Source organism: Euleptes europaea, chromosome 1 (genome assembly GCF_029931775.1).
Source record: "Euleptes europaea isolate rEulEur1 chromosome 1, rEulEur1.hap1, whole genome shotgun sequence".
Taxonomy (NCBI): domain Eukaryota; kingdom Metazoa; phylum Chordata; class Lepidosauria; order Squamata; family Sphaerodactylidae; genus Euleptes; species Euleptes europaea.
The window spans coordinates 170,277,161-170,295,183 of record NC_079312.1 but is presented as its reverse complement, the minus strand read 5'-3'; the positions used below and the strand labels follow the sequence as shown (position 1 = coordinate 170,295,183).

At 49.8% G+C, this 18,023-nt stretch overlaps 1 protein-coding gene across 1 annotated transcript in view; it reads left to right on the top strand.

The window, feature by feature from the left end:
* The window catches only part of ITGA5 (integrin subunit alpha 5), a 105,461-nt gene extending 93,612 nt beyond the window's left edge, over positions 1-11,849 (top strand). Inside the window, exons 23-30 of the mRNA XM_056849492.1 lie at positions 367-447; positions 3,667-3,772; positions 4,838-4,990; positions 5,751-5,852; positions 7,398-7,511; positions 8,080-8,181; positions 10,616-10,738; positions 11,728-11,849. Coding sequence (XP_056705470.1) covers positions 367-447; positions 3,667-3,772; positions 4,838-4,990; positions 5,751-5,852; positions 7,398-7,511; positions 8,080-8,181; positions 10,616-10,738; positions 11,728-11,811 — 865 coding nt within the window. The 3' untranslated portion in view covers positions 11,812-11,849. The remainder of the gene's footprint in view (positions 1-366; positions 448-3,666; positions 3,773-4,837; positions 4,991-5,750; positions 5,853-7,397; positions 7,512-8,079; positions 8,182-10,615; positions 10,739-11,727) is intronic.
* The last annotated feature ends 6,174 nt before the right edge of the window (positions 11,850-18,023 follow it).

The following is an 18,023-nucleotide window of genomic DNA, read 5'->3' as shown; positions in this document are numbered from 1 at the left end:
CAGGGGTCTTTCACATCACCTATTCGCCTAGTCCCTTTAACTGGAGATGCCGGGGATTGAACCTGGGACCTTCTGCATGGCAAGCAGATGCTCTGCTACTGAGCCACAGCCCCTCCCCTAATTTACGACAAACAATACAAAGGTGTTGACTGTTACTTTGCTGGGTAACCAGACTTGTCAGGGAGCCACCCCGGCAAGCTGCTTCCTGTAAAAGTCTTTTAACGTTTGAGAAAAAACAGGGACGAGAGGCAGGCATCCTGACCAGAGAATCCTCCCGATAAGCCTTTGCTTCATCTCCTTTGCCTTTCAAATGCCATATGACACCCCCCCAACAGCCTCACATAACCAGGCCTTGTTTCTCCACAGCAAGAACGCCAACAATTCCCACAGCGAGGTGGTGTCGCATCGCCTCCGTGTGGAGGCTCTTTTTCGTCTTTCGACTCACGGGTGAGTGTGATGCCCCGAGAAGAGGGCTGTGCTTTAAGGTTTGAGCAAGAGAGATGCTGGGGGACAGTTTTGCCTATGGGTTGTGTCATAAGGACATAAGAAAAAGCCCTGCTGGATCAGACCAAGGCCCATCGAGTCCAGCAGTCTGTTCACCCAGTGGCCAACCAGGTTCCTCTAGGAAGCCCACAAACAAGACGACCACAGCAGCACCATCCTGCCTGGGTTCCACAGCACATAACATAATAGGCATGCTCCTCTGATCCTGGAGAGAATAGGTATGCATCATGACCAGTATTCATTTTGACTAGTAGCCATGGATAGCCCTATCATAAGAACATAAGAGAAGCTCTGCTGGATCAGACCAAGGCCCATCAAGTCCAGCAGTCTGTTCACACAGTGGCCAACCAGGTGCCTCTAGGAAGCCCACAAACAAGACCACTGCAGCAGCACCATCCTGCCTGTGTTCCACAGCACCTAATATAATAGGCATGCTCCTTTGATACTGGAGAGAATAAGTGTGCATCGTGATTAGTATCCATTTTGACTAGGGGCCATGGATAGCCCTCTCCTCCATGAACATGTCCCCTCTAGCTTGGAAGCTCATCCCCAATGAATGGAGACAAATTGTGGTTATTGATTTATATGGCTACACGCCACTTTTCTCCCCAATGGGAGAATCCCCATTGTTCTGTTTATCCTCATGACAACCTGTGAGGTAGATTCTGCTGAGGGCACATGACTTGGAACAAGGTTTTATGGTAGAGTCAGGATTTGAACCTGGATCTCCCAGGTCCTAATCTGACACTCTAACCGAGGGGTGTCAAACATGCAGCCCACGGGCCGGATCCGGCCCCTGAAGGGCTGTTCTCTGGCCCAAGAGCCAAGCAGCCAGCCCCCCCCACCCCCTCCCTTTATGAGTTTCCTGGGGCTGCGGTGGCCCTGCTCGCCCGGCTAGCGACCTCTTCCCGTCCTTGACGGGCGCAGCGAGGCCCAAGTGGCCCCGTGCGCCCGCCCACCTTGCACCGTTTTTCCCGGGCACAGCGAGGCACGAGCAGGTTCACGCGCCTGCCCCGCCCTGTTTTTCCCCGAGCGCAACACAGCCCGAGTACGCCCTGTGCGCCCAACCGCCCATCCCGCCTTTCCCGGGTGCAGCAGGCACGAGCAGCCCTGCCCGCCCCCACCCTGCTCTGTCTTTCCCAGACGTAGCACAGCCCGAGTGGGCCCTGCACGACCACCCTCCCGGGCGGGCGAGCCCACTGCAGGCTCACCAGCCAAGGCGGCCACCCTCCCTAGTCCAGGTCTGGGCTGGTGAGTCAGCGGTGGGCTCACCAGCCAAGGCAGCCAACCCCCCCCCCCCGTTTAAAATGTAAAAACAAAACAATGGGTGGGGTTAGGGATCCTAACTTTGGGGGTTACTGCACTTGTATTCCCAGCGATGTATTAAGAGTTTGAAAATGTTATAAAAAATACTGTTCGCACTTTCTATGTATTCCCACCGATGTATTAAGAGTTTGAAAACGTTCTAAAAAATACTGTTCGCACTTTGCTTGCGAAGACGTCTTCCAACCATTTATAAGCCGTGGTATCCAAAAACCCTTTTAAAGCAATGTTTTTTATAACATTTTCAAACTCTTAATACATCGCTGGGAATACAAAGTGCCGTAACCCCCTTTATAAGACACAGGCCTTTTATGGTATTTATTTATTCAGTACACATAGTCAGCCCAACCAAGTGACATTTATGTTATATCCGGCCCTCCTCACAAATGAGTTCCCCTGGCTTGAATCCTAAGTGAATGGGAAACAATTTCATTTATTGTTGTTTACAAAATTTGCATGCCGCCTTTCTACCCAATCAGGGCCACCCTGGCAGCTAACAGTTAAATGATAATAACATCATGTAAATGATAATAATATCACTGTTAAATGATAATAATATCACTGGGCTCTCATCAAGAAAAGGACGGCAGATCTCTTCTATTCAGGCGTGAGTAATGCTGAACTGTTTAGATGCATTTGTAAACTGCACAATAAAAAGTGATTTGAGTTCAAGTGGCTTCTCGTTGAACATTTTTTCCCGGCCAGGGAGCTGTTGGTTAAGACCCTTTGCGAGATAAGTGTTCAACGAGAAGCCGCTTGAACTCAAATCACTTTTTATTGTGCAGTTTACAAATGCATCTAAGTTTAGCGTTACTCATGCCTGAATAGAAGAGATCTGCCGTCCTTTTCTTGATGAGAGCCCAGTTGTAGCTTTCTGCGAAAGCATAATGAATCCTCTCTTCTCCTCCAGTCTCATTAACGATAAGAAAAAAGGTGCCCACTTTTCCCCGGGCAAATTAGAACCTAACCTATGACCAATCAGTGAACTAATATGGAAACATGTGACTACTGAGTTTCTCTAACTACAATAACTAACATGCACCTTTCTTAAATGGCAAGTACTATTTCCTGAGCTGTGAGTTACATATACTAGAAATCTACTAACAACTCTGCCTGGGGGCAGCACATCCCCTGTGCAAGCACCGGGTCATTCCTGACCCATGGGGTGAAAACTTCCTCTTGGACATGTGTAAAAAAATACGGTCACATCCCGACGTTTACTAGGCAGACTTTTGTTTACGGGGTGGTTTGCCGGTGCCTTCCCCAGTCATCTTCCCTTTACCCCCAGCAAGCTGGGTGCTCATTTTACCGACCTTGGAAGGATGGAAGGTGGAGTCGACCTTGAGCCGGCTACCTGAAACCAGCTTCCATTGGGATCGAACTCAGGTCTTGAGCAGAGCTTGGACTGCAGTACTGCAGCTTACCACTCTGCGCCACGGGGCTCTTTCATATTAAAACGACGTAAAACAGTAATGATACATATTAAAAAGACGTAAAACAGTAATTAACCCTAGGGCGAAAAGGAGGAATCCACTGAGGGATTGCTAGACAAAAGGGAAAAAAAAGTCTTCACCCGCTGGTGGAAGACAGTGACAGGAAGGGACCGATACGTTTCCCTGGGGAAGAGATCCTTGTAGTTTTAGTGCTCCATTCAAGAAAGCTTTCTCTCAGATTGCCATCCACTTAATCTCCGAAAGTAGGGACAAAAGAAAGCAAGGCCTTGGAAGAACACCATAGTAGTTGGGTGGGCTCATGTGTGAGTAGGCGATCCTTCAGGTAAATCTGCTCTGCTTCTTCTACTGCGCTTCGACCTAAACACCTTCTCTGCCTCTCCAACAGAGTATCCAAGCCAGACACTGTGGCTCTTCCAGGCTCTGGCTGGGTCCCAGGCCGAGCATTGCTGCAAGAGCAAGATGTGGGTCCCGGCATGTGTCATGTCTATCAGGTAGGTGTCGCTAAGCTTGGAAGAAGGTGCTGGTACGGTGCCTGGAGGTTCGAATGCGGGCGAGATCCATCTTGCTTTGGGAAGCCATCCTTCACTTCCTCATCTATCTGTCCCACCACACACACACACACAAATGCCATTTTCCATCAATGACGAAGCGTGTCCTTCATGGGGGCTTCTCTCGTTTGCTCTACTTTCCTTTCTCTGTGTGTGTTAAGTGCCATCAAGTCACTTCCGACTCATGGCGACCCTATGAATGAAAGTCCTCCAAAATGTCCTATCTTTCTTTCCTTTCTAGCCTCCCCCCAAAAACATCAGTGCACTTATTTTCCTCAGCAACTCTTCCCCTCATCCCTAGTTAGGAGAAAGGCAGAGGTGTTGTTCAGGCTTCGCTGCATTGTCACTTCCTCGTGGCGCCCACAAAGCTAATGATAGACTGGTGAAGAACCACCTCAGGGACTAAGATTAAGGCCTCAGCCCAAGTGCATGTTTCTAAACCTGTTAGCTAAGATTGTGTGAACTAGGAGGACAGGAAGCATCCATAACATTTTGTGAAGCAGGGGACAGGAAGCATCCATAATATGTGAACGAAGGGAGACAGGAAGCATCCATAACATCATGTGAACTAGGGGGGACAGGAAGCATCGCTAACATTATGTGAACTAGAGGGGATAGGAAGCATCCATAACATTATGTGTACAAGGGGGGCAGGAAGCATCCATAGAGGAAAATCACCTGGAGGGTTGCTTAACCTCTCCAAACCTCAGTACCTCTGAATCTCAATTGCTGAGGGACAATTTGTGAAGACGCTATCCTGATGCTCTGCTTTTGGACTTCCTGGAAGCATCTGAGACAGATGTCAACAGGATGCTGTTGTAAACAGGATGGACCCTTGCCATGCTCCAGCCAGGCTCTTATATTCTTTTACTGAGGCCAATTTCCTGCACCACCACACTTACCTGTCCTCCTCAGATCGTTTTCTTTCTTCCCCGGGCATCACTTCTGTCCTCTTGGCGTGGCTCCTGCTCACTTGTCGATCCTTTCCCCCCCCTCTTTGCCCTGCAGTTTGGGAACGAGGGTCCGAGCGCCATCAGCGAGGGGATTTTGGACGTCAGTTGCCCAATCCGAATGAATGGGCGAGACGTGCAGTATGTCACTCGATATCTGGCAATGGCCAATTGCTCCTCTAACTACCCGGTCAACCCATCCCGCCTCCAGGTAATGGGGATAAGGTGTTGGGGGGGAGGGGGATAACCGGAGAGGGTTGGGACAAGATGTGGCTTTGGGGACTAGAATTCAAACAAAGGATGGTTCAGTGCAGAATAAAAAAGGACAGAGGAAGAGGAGCAATAACTTCTTAAAAAAAAAAGACTTAACCGCAGTTAGTAAACCGACAGCAGATCCATGTTCAACAGACCTTTGCTAACCATGGAGCAGCTTGCTTTCAGACAACTGCACCGCGCATAGCTGAATAAAACAGAAATCAAGTGGCACCTTTCGGACTAACCCAAGTTTATTCCAGCATCCTGAGTCAGACCTCACTTCGTCAGATGCAAAATGGGGAGGAGCTGTGGCTCAGTGCTAGAGTACATCAACTTGGCATTCAGAAGGCCCCAGGTTCAATCCCCGGCACCTCCAGTTAAAGGGACTAGGCAAGGAGGTGATGTGAAAGACCTCCGGCCGAGACCCTGGAGAGCCGCTGCCGGTCTGAGTAGACAATACTGACTTTGATGGACCAAGGGTCTGGTTCAGTAGAAGGCAGCTTTGTGTGTGTTCAAAATAGGAAATGAAAATTTTACATGTCACTTTTCATGCAACTCCCAAATGACTGGCGTAGATTTGTGGAGTCGGGAAGGGTACTGAAGGTTTTCTGGAGGGCTTAGTAAGCATTAAGCATTTTGATGCAGAAGTGCTATAAGCACACCTCTCTCGCTTTCTCTCTCTCCCCCTGCCTCCCCCCCCTCCCTTGGATATTTAGCTGGAACCGCTCCCGACACCTTTTCCTGGGCAAGAGCAGCACTACGTCCAGAAGCATGAGGTGGGGTGGAGCAGCAGCTCTGCTGGGAATGGTTTCACTCTGGTAAGCTCAGCTCCAAATCTTTTCTCTAATGCACCATCCCTCGAAGCTTTTTGCCCAGACCTTCGTGCCGGGCACAGTTCCATTTTCCCTTCTTGGCGGTGATGGCTGGCACTTGGATTTCCTTTTGAGTGCACTGCCTGTAGACGAAAATGGGGAAAGGAGCTTGGAAAGGAGGCGGTTAAGGGGAGACATGATAGAGGTCTATAAAATTATTCATGGGATGGAGAGAGTGGACAGGGAGAAACCTTTCTCCCTCTCTTATAATACCAGAATGCGGGGTCATCTGCTGAAGCTGGAGGGTGAGAGATTCAAAACTGAGAAAAAGAAGTATTTTTTTATATATAAAAGAGGGGTACAGAAAGAAAAAGGAGGGAAAGGGGAAAATATAATAAAATACAACCATCATCCAAGCCTCACGTAGTTTAGAAGGAAAAAGAAAACATGTTACCAAATATTCTATAGTTCCTGATGGCTGCCAATTTGGAAGGCTTTAAGAGGGGAGTGGACATGTTCGTGGAGAAGACGGCTATCCATGGCTACTAGTCAAAATGAATAGTAGTTATGATGCTTACCTATTCTCTAGAGGCTCAGAGGATCATACCTATTATATTAGATGCTGTGGAACACAGGCAGGATGGTGCTGCTGCAGTTGTCTTGTTCGTGGGCTTCCTAGAGGCACCTGGTTTGCCGCTGTGTGAACAGACTGCTGGACTTGATGGGCCTTGGTCTGATCCAGCAGGGCCTTTCTGATGTTCTTATCAGCGCTTACAAGACTAAAATGTTCAACAGCATCTGTCAACCATCAGCCGATCATGTAATTCTTTCCCCCTGTTAGATCGTGAAGTTGCAGAGACAATTTGCGGGTCAGTTGATTTCTTTTCAAGGCTGCACTGTGTACAATTCAAAAATCAAACGACGGTCCAGTTTACAAAATACACAGTCGAGTAGCCCTGAATCAGTGACAAATTTTTCATCATCATTTATGATGAATATGCACTGTCTTTGCTTGTGTCCCCAAATCAAATTTTACTTTTCCATCCCAGCCACAGCGTAGTGGCAGTGGTTAAGAGCATGGTATAGTAGTTAAGAGCGGTGGTTGGAGCGGTGGACTCAAATCTGGAGAACCAGGTTTGATTCCCCACTTCTTCACATGAGCGGCGGAGGCTACTCTGGTGAACTGGATTGGTTTCTCCCCTCCTACACATGAAGCCAATTGGGTGACCTTGGGCAAGTTACAGCTCTCTTCGAGCTCTCTCAGCCCCACCTCCCTCACAGGGTGTCTGTTGTGGGGAGGGGAAGGGAAGGCGATTGTAAGCCAGTTTGATTTTCCCTTAAGTGGTAGAGAAAGTCGGCATATAAAAACCAACTCGTCTTCTATTTAGTGGAAATGACGCTTGACCCTAGTCACTGGGACCTACGGGATCAGATGGTTGGCTGGGTCCAGCTCCTATCGTGTCTTTGGGGGTAGCCGGAGATTAGGGTTCTGAGGGGTGTCTCGTATGCCAGAGTCTCTCCTCTCATCAGCAATCCTTTCTTGCCTTCCAGAAGTGCAGCGGGGAGGACTGTTTCCAGTTGCGCTGCCACATGGGGCCGCTGCAGAGGCAGGAAAGGGCCACTCTTCACCTCTGCTTCCGCATCTGGGCCAAGAACTTCCATCAGGTGAGCTCCATGCGCCCAAGCTGATGATTTCCAGCCCCTGCTTTCCAGCTTTCAGGTTTAGCTTTAGGCTCGGGCATCAATGGCGGCGTGTTTGCGAGAGATTGCTGGGCACGGGCCGGCAGCCTCCACGCCACCTGGAGACTCCTTGCACCTGCCGTGCTTGTCCAAACCATCTTCTGTCCCCTGAGCTGACTTCTCACCTCTCTGATCTTGGTGGATTTGGATGGCATGGCTGTTTTTTTAAGTAAGAAAAAGAATACCAAGGTGGGTTTTTTCAGAGTGGGAGGGGCTGTGGCTCAGCGGTAGAGCATCTGCTTGGCATGCAGAAGGTCCCAGGTTCAATCCCCGGCATCTCCAGTTAAAGGGACTAGGCAGGTAGGTGATGTGAAAAACCCCTGCCTGAGACCCTGGAGAGCCGCTGCCAGTCTGAGTAGACAATACTGACTTTGATGGACCGAGGGTCTGATTCAGTATAAGACAGCTTCATGTGTTCATATGCATCAAACATTCCTCCGTTCCCATATTGCATGTTCTCATTCTCTTCCCACCCCCGTTTGCACTCTTGCAGCGAGAAAGCTATCCTCAGGCCGTACAGTGTGAGGCTGCCTATCACGTGCAAAGGGTACCCTACAAGATCCAGCCTCAAAAGCTCCCCTCCGCCACCGTCGAGGTCTGTATTATCTATTGGTGGTTGTTGTTGTTTAATGCATAAAGATGACGGTTGTGCTAGTGTGGTGTAGTGGCCAAGAATGGTGGTTGGAGCGGTGGACTCTCGTGTGGAGAACCGGGTTTGATTCCCCACTCCTCCACATGAGCGGTGGACTCTAATCTGGAGAACCGAGTCTGATTCCCCACTCCTTCACTTGAAACCTGCTGGAGGACCTTGGGCTAGTTACAGCTGTCTTCGAGCTCTCTCAGCCTCACCTACCTCACAAGGTGTCTGTTGTGGGGAGGGGAAGCAGATTGTAAGACAGTTTGATTCTTCCTTAAATGGTAGAAAAAGTCAGCATATTAAAAACCAACTCTTCTTCTTCTTCAACTTTGCTGGACCAGACCAGTGTCTGTGTAGTTCCTGTCACCATGGAGCCCGCTGACACCTTTCCTGGTGCCCGCCAAGTGTTTTTTTTTTAAGTGGACAGGGCCAGGTGGGGCTCTTGCCTGGCAAGGCTTCTGATTGGCCATTGGAGATTTGATTGGCTGTGCAGATTTATTTTTAAAAGTTGCTTTGGCAGCAGCTGCCACCACAGCACAAGGATCTGTACTGTGTGGTGGCAGGTAAGATGGGGCAGACATTTTTGTAGCTGGGTCCGCCTCCTGTGGCAACCATTTTGTGGCTGCGCCCACCACGCTATGTCAAGCTTCCATAGCTGCCCGCAGGCTCAAAAAGGTTGGGGACCCCTGATCTAATTCAAAACTAGGGAGGGGGCGTGGCTCAGTTTTTAGAGCATCTGCTTGGCATGCAGAAGGTCCCAGGTTCAATCCCCGGCAACTCCAGTTAAAGGGACAAGGCAAGGAGGTGATGTGAAATATCTCTCCCTGAGATCCTGGAGAGCCACTGCCGGTCTGAGTAGACAATCCTGACTTGGATGGACCGAGGGTCTGATTCAGTAGAAGGCAGCTTCATGTGTTCATGTGGAACTTCTAAGAAAGACCAGCCAGATGCCTCTGGGAAGCAGGGCATGACGGAAGCAACCGTCCCGTGTTTGTCCCTGACGTCCGGGAATCAGAAGCATACTTGTTCTGAACTTGGAGGTTTCATTTAGCTTTCATGGTAACCCTCCTCCTGTTTGGCCAGCCTGAGAATTCCAGGTTTGGCCAGGAAGGTCCAGTTGGTCCCATTGCAATCTGCGTCGATGCCCTACTTTTGGCACCATGGCTGATTATATCACACCATGTGTGTGTTAAGTGCCGTCAAGTCGCTTCCGACTCATGGTGACCCTATGAATCAAACTCCTCCAAAACGTCCTATCCTTAACAGCCTTGCTCAGCTCTTGCAAATTGAGGGCCATAACTTCCTTTATAGAGTCAATCCATCTCCTGTTGGGTCTTCTTCTTTTCCTGCTGCCCTCAACTTTTCCTAGTCCCTTTCCAGGGACTCTTATCTTCTCATAACGTGACCAAAAAACAACAGCCTCAGTTTAGTACGCTGTAAAAAAAAAAAAAAGGTAAAAGGTCCCCTGTGCAAGCATCGGGTCATTCCTGACCTATGGGGTGACGTTACATCCCAACATTTACTAGGCAGACTTTTGTTTACGGGGTGGTTTGCCATTGCCTTCTCCAGTCACCTACACTTTACCCCCAGCAAGCTGGGTACTCATTTGACCGACCTCGGAAGGACGGGAGGCTGAGTCAACCTTGAGCTGGCTACCTGAAACCGACTTCCGTCGGGATTGAACTCAGGTCGTGAGCAGAGCTTGGACTGCAGTACCGCAGCTTACCACTCTGCATCACAGGGCTCTTAGTTTTAGTACACCGTGTGTGTGTGTGTGTGTGTGTGTAAAGTGCCGTCAAGTCGCAGCCGACTTATGGCTTTTTGGGGTTTTCATGGCAAGAGACTAACAGAGGTGGTTTGCCAGTGCCTTCCTCTGCACAGCAACCCTGGTATTCCTTGGTGGTCTCCCATCCAAATACTAATCAGGGCTGTGTCAAGATTACAAGTCTGTCAGTTTAGTTTGACAGGGCAGGATAGATCAGTGAGATCTAAGGATGATGTAATCAGCCTGCGAAGTACCTGGGGAGCTAGAGAAAGCTGGCCTGATCCAGTTAGAGCCAGGTGGCTGATGCAATGCAGTAGCAATGCCAGGGTAATTGGGTATCTACTGTGATTGGTGGCTGCAACCACCAGGTGTATATATTGAAGGGAAACCTCAGTTCTACGCGGGATGCTATGAGTGGAGTGTGTGAAAGAAGTATCTGTATTATATCTTTGCACTGTAAAATAAACTACACTTTTCTAAGTAGCAGAGGACTTTCTGATGGTTATTCTGGACAGGCTGCCAATCCGCTTGGCTTCCGCGTCAGGCTGACCCTGCTTAGCTTCTGAGATCTGACGAGATCAGGCTAGCCTGGCATATAGTTAATCGTTTCTTCCTTTCTGCAAACAGGTGTCAACATCGCTGTATTGGGCCAAGGCAGAGACCAGCCAGGGAGTTCCTCTCTGGATCATCATCTTATCCATTCTGATTGGACTGCTGCTACTGGCTTTGCTCATCTACGTACTATACAAGGTACGGTGGCTGGAAGGGAGGCCCAGGGTCAGGGCAGGGGCGTGTTACAATCTTTGCAGGGCCAGGCACTGGTCAGGGTTGCCTGGACTGCGCACAACAGCGTGGTGTAGCAGCGGCGGACTCTTAATCTGAAGAACCAGGTTTGATTCCCCACTCTTCCACTTGAAGCCAGCTGAGTGACCTTGGGCTAGTCTCAGTTCTCCCTGAACTCCCTCAGTCTCACCTACCTCACAAGGTGATCTGTTGTGAGGAGAGGAAGGGAAGGAGATTGTAATTTGATTCTCCTTAAAAGGTAGAGAAAGTCAGCATATAAAAACCAACTACTACTACTCCTTCTTCTCCTCTTCCTTCTTCTTCTGGCAGTTTGTGCAACACAATCTCTCTTGCGCCGCAGAGGATCCAAGCTCTTGGGAGCCGCATGGTGTAGTGGTTAGGAACAGTGGTTTGGAGCGGTGGACTCTGATCTGGAGAATTGGGTTTGATTCCCCACTCCTCCACCTGAGTGGCGGAGGCTAATCTGGTGAACTGGGTTGGTTTCCCCACTCCTACACATGAAGCCAACTGGGTGGCTTGGGCTAGTCACAGCTCTCTTAGAGCTCTCTCAATCCCACCTCCCTCACAGAGTGTCTGTTGTGGGGAGAGGAAGAGAAGGTGATTGTAAGCTGGTTTGATTCTTCCTTAAGTGGTAGAGAAAGTTGTCATATAAAAACCAACTCTTCTTCTTCCCTCCCTCCCTGATAATCTGAAAGGCAATTAGCCAGTATCTCGAGAATGCAGCATCTAAATTTTGTGGATAGTAAGACTCACCTGTGTCTTTTGTTTCCAACTGTGGTCCGTATTTGCTAGGAATGTCTTTTGTGCTGTCTCTCTGGCCAAATCGCAGAGCTGTTCTTGCGCAGGGACCCTTTCCTTCGCAACGGGTGTCCCCGCGGCTTGTGCCATACGCAGACCCTGACCGTCACCACCCCAATCTCTCTTTTTCTTCCCAGCTGGGCTTTTTCAAGCGCTCCCTTCCTTACGGCACGGCGATGGAGAAGGCTCAGCTGAAGCCGCAAGCCGCTTCGGAGGCCTAGCAGGCCCCGCGTCTCCCTCCGCGTGTGTGTGCTGTTTGTGTGCGCGTCGCCGCTGCTACCCTGCAACGAGGCATCAGGACGGCCCGCCGGGAGCACTGGGGAGGGGAGCGCCGCCCGCATCGGTGGGGCCAGGGCGATGCGGGGCCACCGACACCAGGGCCCCGTGGACTGCAGCAGGGCCCCAGCACAACGAGCCCCCCTGTCCCTCGGCAGAAAGGGGCTGCTGGACCAGCCTTCCGAGGCTCGATGCCCCCCTCGCCCAGTCCCCTGGGGCTCGGACCTCGCAAACACACTGTGCCCTGGCTGGGAGCCGCAGCGGGCATTTTGTCGCCAGCCAAAGGGAATACTTGAAGCCGCCGGAGCGGCCGGTGCTGGCCTGAGCTCAGGCCCCCTATTGACGAAGCTGTCTGTTCCGTCCGCCTGTGGGGTCAAGGGGGGGGCGCTCGTCTGGACAGTGCCCGGGCTGCCGGACCCCTCCGAAACGCCACAGCTCAGCCAAAGGAAGAAGAAGGAAAAAATAAAGCACAATCGCCTCCCTAGTCCAGCTCCTTCTCCTCCGCGGATCAGGATGGAGGATCTTGGATCCCTTCCTGTCTTCCCCCAGCCTGGTTCCCGCCGGGGATGACGTGGGACACAGACTGAAGCTGGGGGAGGGCAGACGTTCCCGAAACGCCAAAGATTTGCCACGTTTAAGGAAGCCAAGCCATCGCCCGGTGTCGGCCCGGACTTGCCGACGGTCTTCGCACTGATCTCCGGAAACCGCTAGAGATTTTATTTTTCAGATGCCACTTTAATTATAAAAAAATAAAACCAAAAACCAAAAAAAAAGATGAGGAAGCTGCTGCCACCTCCTAGTGGCGGAGACGAGGGTTGCTGTTTTTTAATTTAAGATGTCCATGTGCAATAAATGCTTCCACATTTTCCATGTTGTCTTTTAATTCGAGAAGAGCAGCGGCTACGTGTGATTGGTCTGCTGCAAGGGTCAGCCAAGCAGGGGTCAAGGGGCATTTTGGGGAGCCCAAACATTAAACTCTCTTGGAGTGGGGCTGTGGCTCAGTAGTAGAGCATCTGCTCGACATGCAGAAGGTTCCAGGTTCAATCCCCGGCATCTCCAGTTATAGGCAAGTAGGTGATGTGAAAGACCCCTGCCTGAGACCCTGGAGAGCCGCTGCCAGTCTGAGTAGACAATACTGATTTTGATGGACCCAAGGGTCTGATTCAGTATAAGGTACCTTCATGTGTTCAATTCAGGTACTTTTGTTCGGCTGAAGATAATTCCCTTCCATTTCCCCACCATCTCAGTTTAGCCTAGCAATACAGCCACGGTGCCAGGTTCGCTTACAGCTGAGGTTAGGATTCCTTTGCTACTGAAAAACATTCTCCCAAGTGAAGCTTAATGTAAATCTAAGTGTGTACAATCTAAGAGGAGAGTTGGATAGCCATTGTGGGAAAATGGATTGAAAAATTATCACCCTTCCTGGCAAAGGGGAGGGACAGGAAAGGGTGCAAAGGCACTGGTGTAGACCTCATGTTCAGACGTCAGATGGAGTATTTTGTCCAATGTACGTCCTGAGTTTTCTTGTGATCCCAAGGGAGGTATTGTATCACGGCACATACCTCCATCTTTCTTGGCCCTGCCCCCAAGGAAATGGATGAAGGAATCGATGGCCATTTATGCAGGGTCAATTTTGATGCTCGCTCAAAGCTATTTTTTAAAATGCGACCTTTCAAATGCCTATTCACGGTCCCGATGCAAAAGGAGAAATTCCACCCCCACTCACCTGCTCCTTCGCTCCTTTGTTTGCATAGCCATTGGCAATGGTCGTTTGCATAGCTAAGGTGCGTTTGTGATTTTTCATGGTTCTTTCAGTAAATGCTTCGGTGTGGGGGCGGAGCAAACACAAAAGATCCCGTTAAAGGGGCTCTTAAGAAATGCAAAGCAGGTATGCGCCGGCTTCACAGTCACTTCCTGAATAAAAGTTGGGCATGAAGAACTCAAAAAAAAATATGCGGGGCACTTCATCCTGGAACGCGCGCTGCTCATTACCAAGCATAAATGGCCAATATGTTAGGCTGCTTCAGCACAGAACTTTAGCCTTGTGTTTCCTTACCCCAAACTGCAGTGGGGGGTTTTAAGCCGGGGTCCTCAACCTTTTTAAGCCTGCAGGAACCTTTCGAATTCTGACAGCGTGGTGGGCACAGCCACAAAACGGCTGTCACAAAAGAGCTGCCACAGAAGTCGGGTTGCCAGCTCTGGGTTGGGAAATACCTGGAGGTTTTTGGGGCGGAGCCTGAGGAGGGTGGGGTTTGGGGAGGGGAGGGACTTCAATGCCATAGAGTCCAATTGGCAGAGTGGCCATTTTTTCCAGGTGAACTGATCTCTTATCGGCTTGAGATCAGATGTAATAGCCGGAGATCTGCTATTACCTGGAGGTAATATAGCAATACTTCCCATTCATCGGCTTACAGCAGGCTAACACGGAGCGTGTGGCTTCTGCCGGCACGGAGCGCACATTTCCGATTCCAACAGAACAAACAGCAGATTCAAGTGCACACAACATTGAGTAGGAGGCTTGGCCTCTCTTTTTTTCTCCCTTTCTGGGACTCTCGTGCTCCAACCATTAGGCTCTTTGCTTTCAATTACCTGGAGGTTGGCAACCCTATTCACTCGAAATAATGATGCAATCATCCACCTTTCAGGTTTTTCTCCTGCCAGTTTTATTTCCACACACACACACACAAACCTGCTTTGCTGTGATGTTCCTGAAAGATTATGCTCAAAGCCGGTTTGGTCACTGTGTAGATGGGGAAGGTGCAGATTTTCAGACCTCCCACCCACATCTGGCACCCTTGTCTCTGTATCTCCCCCCACCCGCTAGAACTATCACAATATACTTACTACTGATTTTTTCTAACGCTTAGTGTGGGGCTGGTGGGAGGGATACCCCAGAGAATACCCCCTCATGGACTCTGTCACCGGATGTCGGCATTTGCAGGGGCAATAATAGTACAAAGAGATCTTCCCCCATGTGGAAGCATCCCTAATACCAAATTTAATGTCAGAATTTTAAAATATTTCAGAGCACACACAAACACGCATCAACGGTCATTTCTGCCTGGGTACTTGGACTCAACGTTCGCCCCGGTCTGACTTGGCTGTTCCTTGGGAGTTCTGCATGTGTTTGCCGTCCATTAGGGATGACCTCGCTGCCAGCCCTCGCAATGTCCAGGTCTTCCCGTTCCTCTGTTAACCCGACTCTTCCCTCTCCCCTGAGTTCAGCCCGGCTGAAATCTCCGTGCAGAAGGCAAAGCACAGGACACGCAAGCTTGGTTTCTCTCACAGCCAATTACAAAGCAGCGTGTAAAGAGGCAGGGATCCAAATGCTTCCTGCTTCCTCGGAGCTCTTTCTGAGCAAAAGAAAGGCTTTTTAAAACCGAGGCTTGGATTTCTCTCCCCACCTCCTTTCTTTCAGATTGCTCCTTTTTTTGTTTTTTGTTCTTAAAATGCTTTTTTATGTGGCAATTGGGTTTTTTTGGGGGGGGATTTTCTCTCTCAGTGAGCACTGCGAAGTAAGCCAATTACAAAGCAGTCTTTTTCAAAATCTGTGCAGGTAAGCAAATCTCCAATGGCCAATCCTTGCTGGGCAAAAGGCCCATCTGGCCCTGCCCACTCCCTAAAAACCCTCGGCGGTGGCAGCAGGAAATGTGTTGGTGGGCACCATGGCGCCTATGAGCGCCACGCTAGGAACCTCTGCTTTAAGGTTTCACACGAAGGGTTGCCAGGTCCCTCTTCGCCATCGGCAGGAGGTTTTTGGGGCGGAGCCTGAGGAGGGCGGGGTTTGGGGAAAGGAGGGTCTTCAATGCCATAGAGTCCAGAATTTTCTCACAGTGAGCACTGCGAAGTAAGCATTGAAAGGGGCGGGGACTTGATTTGAGCTTGGGGACTGCAGGCGCAGAGAATCCCAACTGGAAAGTGTGGGTCCAGCGAGCAATGAACCTCAGGTAAAACTCTCATGCATAAATGACCCTACTTTCCCTCGAGCAAGCAGAAGCAGTGGTCCCGATTCCTCTTTGTGTTTTTGTGCTATGTGTGCTTTCTCTTTATTTCTTTTTCCAAACAGAGAGAAGCTAGTCTCGCTTCTTTACTAAGAAGAAGAAGAAACATGGGCATCTTTTGTAATTAATAAGGTTTTTTTTATTGAGCAAGGTGTCAGAGGGGAGAACATGACAGCCAGCATTTGCTTTGCAGAGTCACAATTTGAGGAGACAGAACAAAAAGCGACACAAGCTGGATGAAAAACTGTGGTTTGTTTTTAAAGCGAGGCTTAAGCTAAAAGAGCGTTTATCACTTGTGCCCATTTATTCATGAATTTTTCCCAGGGAAGTTGAGACTGCACCTCGTGGAGCCAACATTAAAAATAACACCCGAAGGCTACAATCCAGGACACACGCAGAAGTAAACCCCATTTGGTCATAGTGGGACTTGCTTCCGAGTAAACCTGCACCGAATCAGGCAGTTGGAGTGTGTCTCAAAAGGTGAGCATTTAACTATTCCTCCGAAGCTTTTTGAAAAGTTCTTTCTCCGAAGCTTTTTGAAAAGTGCTTTTTACGCCACGATCAAATTTTAGTTCTTTGTAACCCTTGCCTGCCAAGAGTGGGGGGGGGGGAAGGTACAAGGCAAAAGACCCCTGTTCTCCCGTCCCGAAAAGAAAGAGAAGAGGCACAGCTTTAAATCAAAACGGGGCTTTAAAAAAAATTCACAGACTGTTTTGCATTGGGGCCCCACCCAGGATGCGGAAAGACAGAACGAGTTCTGCTTAATACTCAATCCCTTTTGTCTACGCAAAACACAGATAAGGGGCTCAGTGCTACGCTAAACAATTGCAACAGACCCAAGAATTTCTCCTGGGTGCAGCTAAAGCTGCAATCTAGGGCGCAAATCCCATTGAGGCTACAGTGAGAGTTACTTCTGAGTATACATGCTTCGGATTGCACTGTAAACTGCATTGGCCCTGTCTGCTGTTGCATTTGGTCCCTGAGCTTGCTCTTACCTATCCTTGCGGACAAAAAAGGGTTCGTTCACAGTTGTGGTTCTGAAGTGTTGCCCAAACGTAGTCCACAGTGAGATCTAGAGGGGATCAACAGGAGCTTTATCAACTCTCCATCACTACTACTAGCCCACCTGTACTTCTCCCTAGCAGGAACTGTCAAGCTTCTGCAGCCGGTTGGCTAGAGGTCAGCCTTCTTCACCATAGGGGATCTAGGCTCATTGCTATGTATAGGCCTGGGCTGCAGAGACTTTTCAGTTGTCTCCTTCCCTGGAGGTGTTTAAGCAGAGGCTAGATGGCCACCTGTCAGCAATGCTGATTCTATGACCTTAGGCAGTTCATGAGAGGGAGGGCACCATGGCCATCTTCTGGGCGTGGAGTAGGGGGTCACTGGGTGTGTGGAGGGGAGGTGGTTGTGAATTTCCTGCGTTGTGCAGGGGGTTGGTCTAGACGACCCTGGTGGTCCCTTCCAACTCTTATGATTCTATGTCTCTTTGGCTGAACTTGCAAAATGCCTACTTGCAGGTCGGTATTTGTCTGTTCCTCAAGTGTTGGAGGGACTAGAAGGAGAGGGCATGCCAAGGCTGCAGGTGTCTGCACTCTTACACTTGGAAGTTGGTAGGACTTACTTCTGGGCCCAAATGCAAATGAGCCACCCAACCGTCTGCCTTCAGCTAAGCTGGGCTTCACCCATTGCAAGAAGAGTAACGGTGGAAAAGAGCAAATGGAGCCCTCCCCCTTTTACAGTGGGAGAAACCTTGTGTGCCAGTAGAGCAGCAGCAAGGGTAACATCTGTGGCATAGCCAGCGTTGTCAGATATTCAGCCCCACTGGATCTTACACCCAAGGGGAAGCTGGGATCTGGGAGAGATGCAACCCTTGGACCTCTGGTGCATGGGCTTCAGTCGGACCTATACAAACAATTTGTAAAGGTGACGCAGATCCACCCAAAAGTTCCCTCTGATTTCCCAGTGCAAAGATCTGCAACGGCAGGCGGGAAACCCTGGGTAAACATGAGGCCTGTGTGAGGGGCACGTGCCCTAGAACGTATCCCAGAATCCTCTGTGGTGTATAAAAAAAGGGTTCCTGAGCAGAGCGGTCCATGTAGAAATGGTTCCCCTGGAAACAGAATCTTTCAAGAATTGCTTGTTCAAAATGTGTTCGT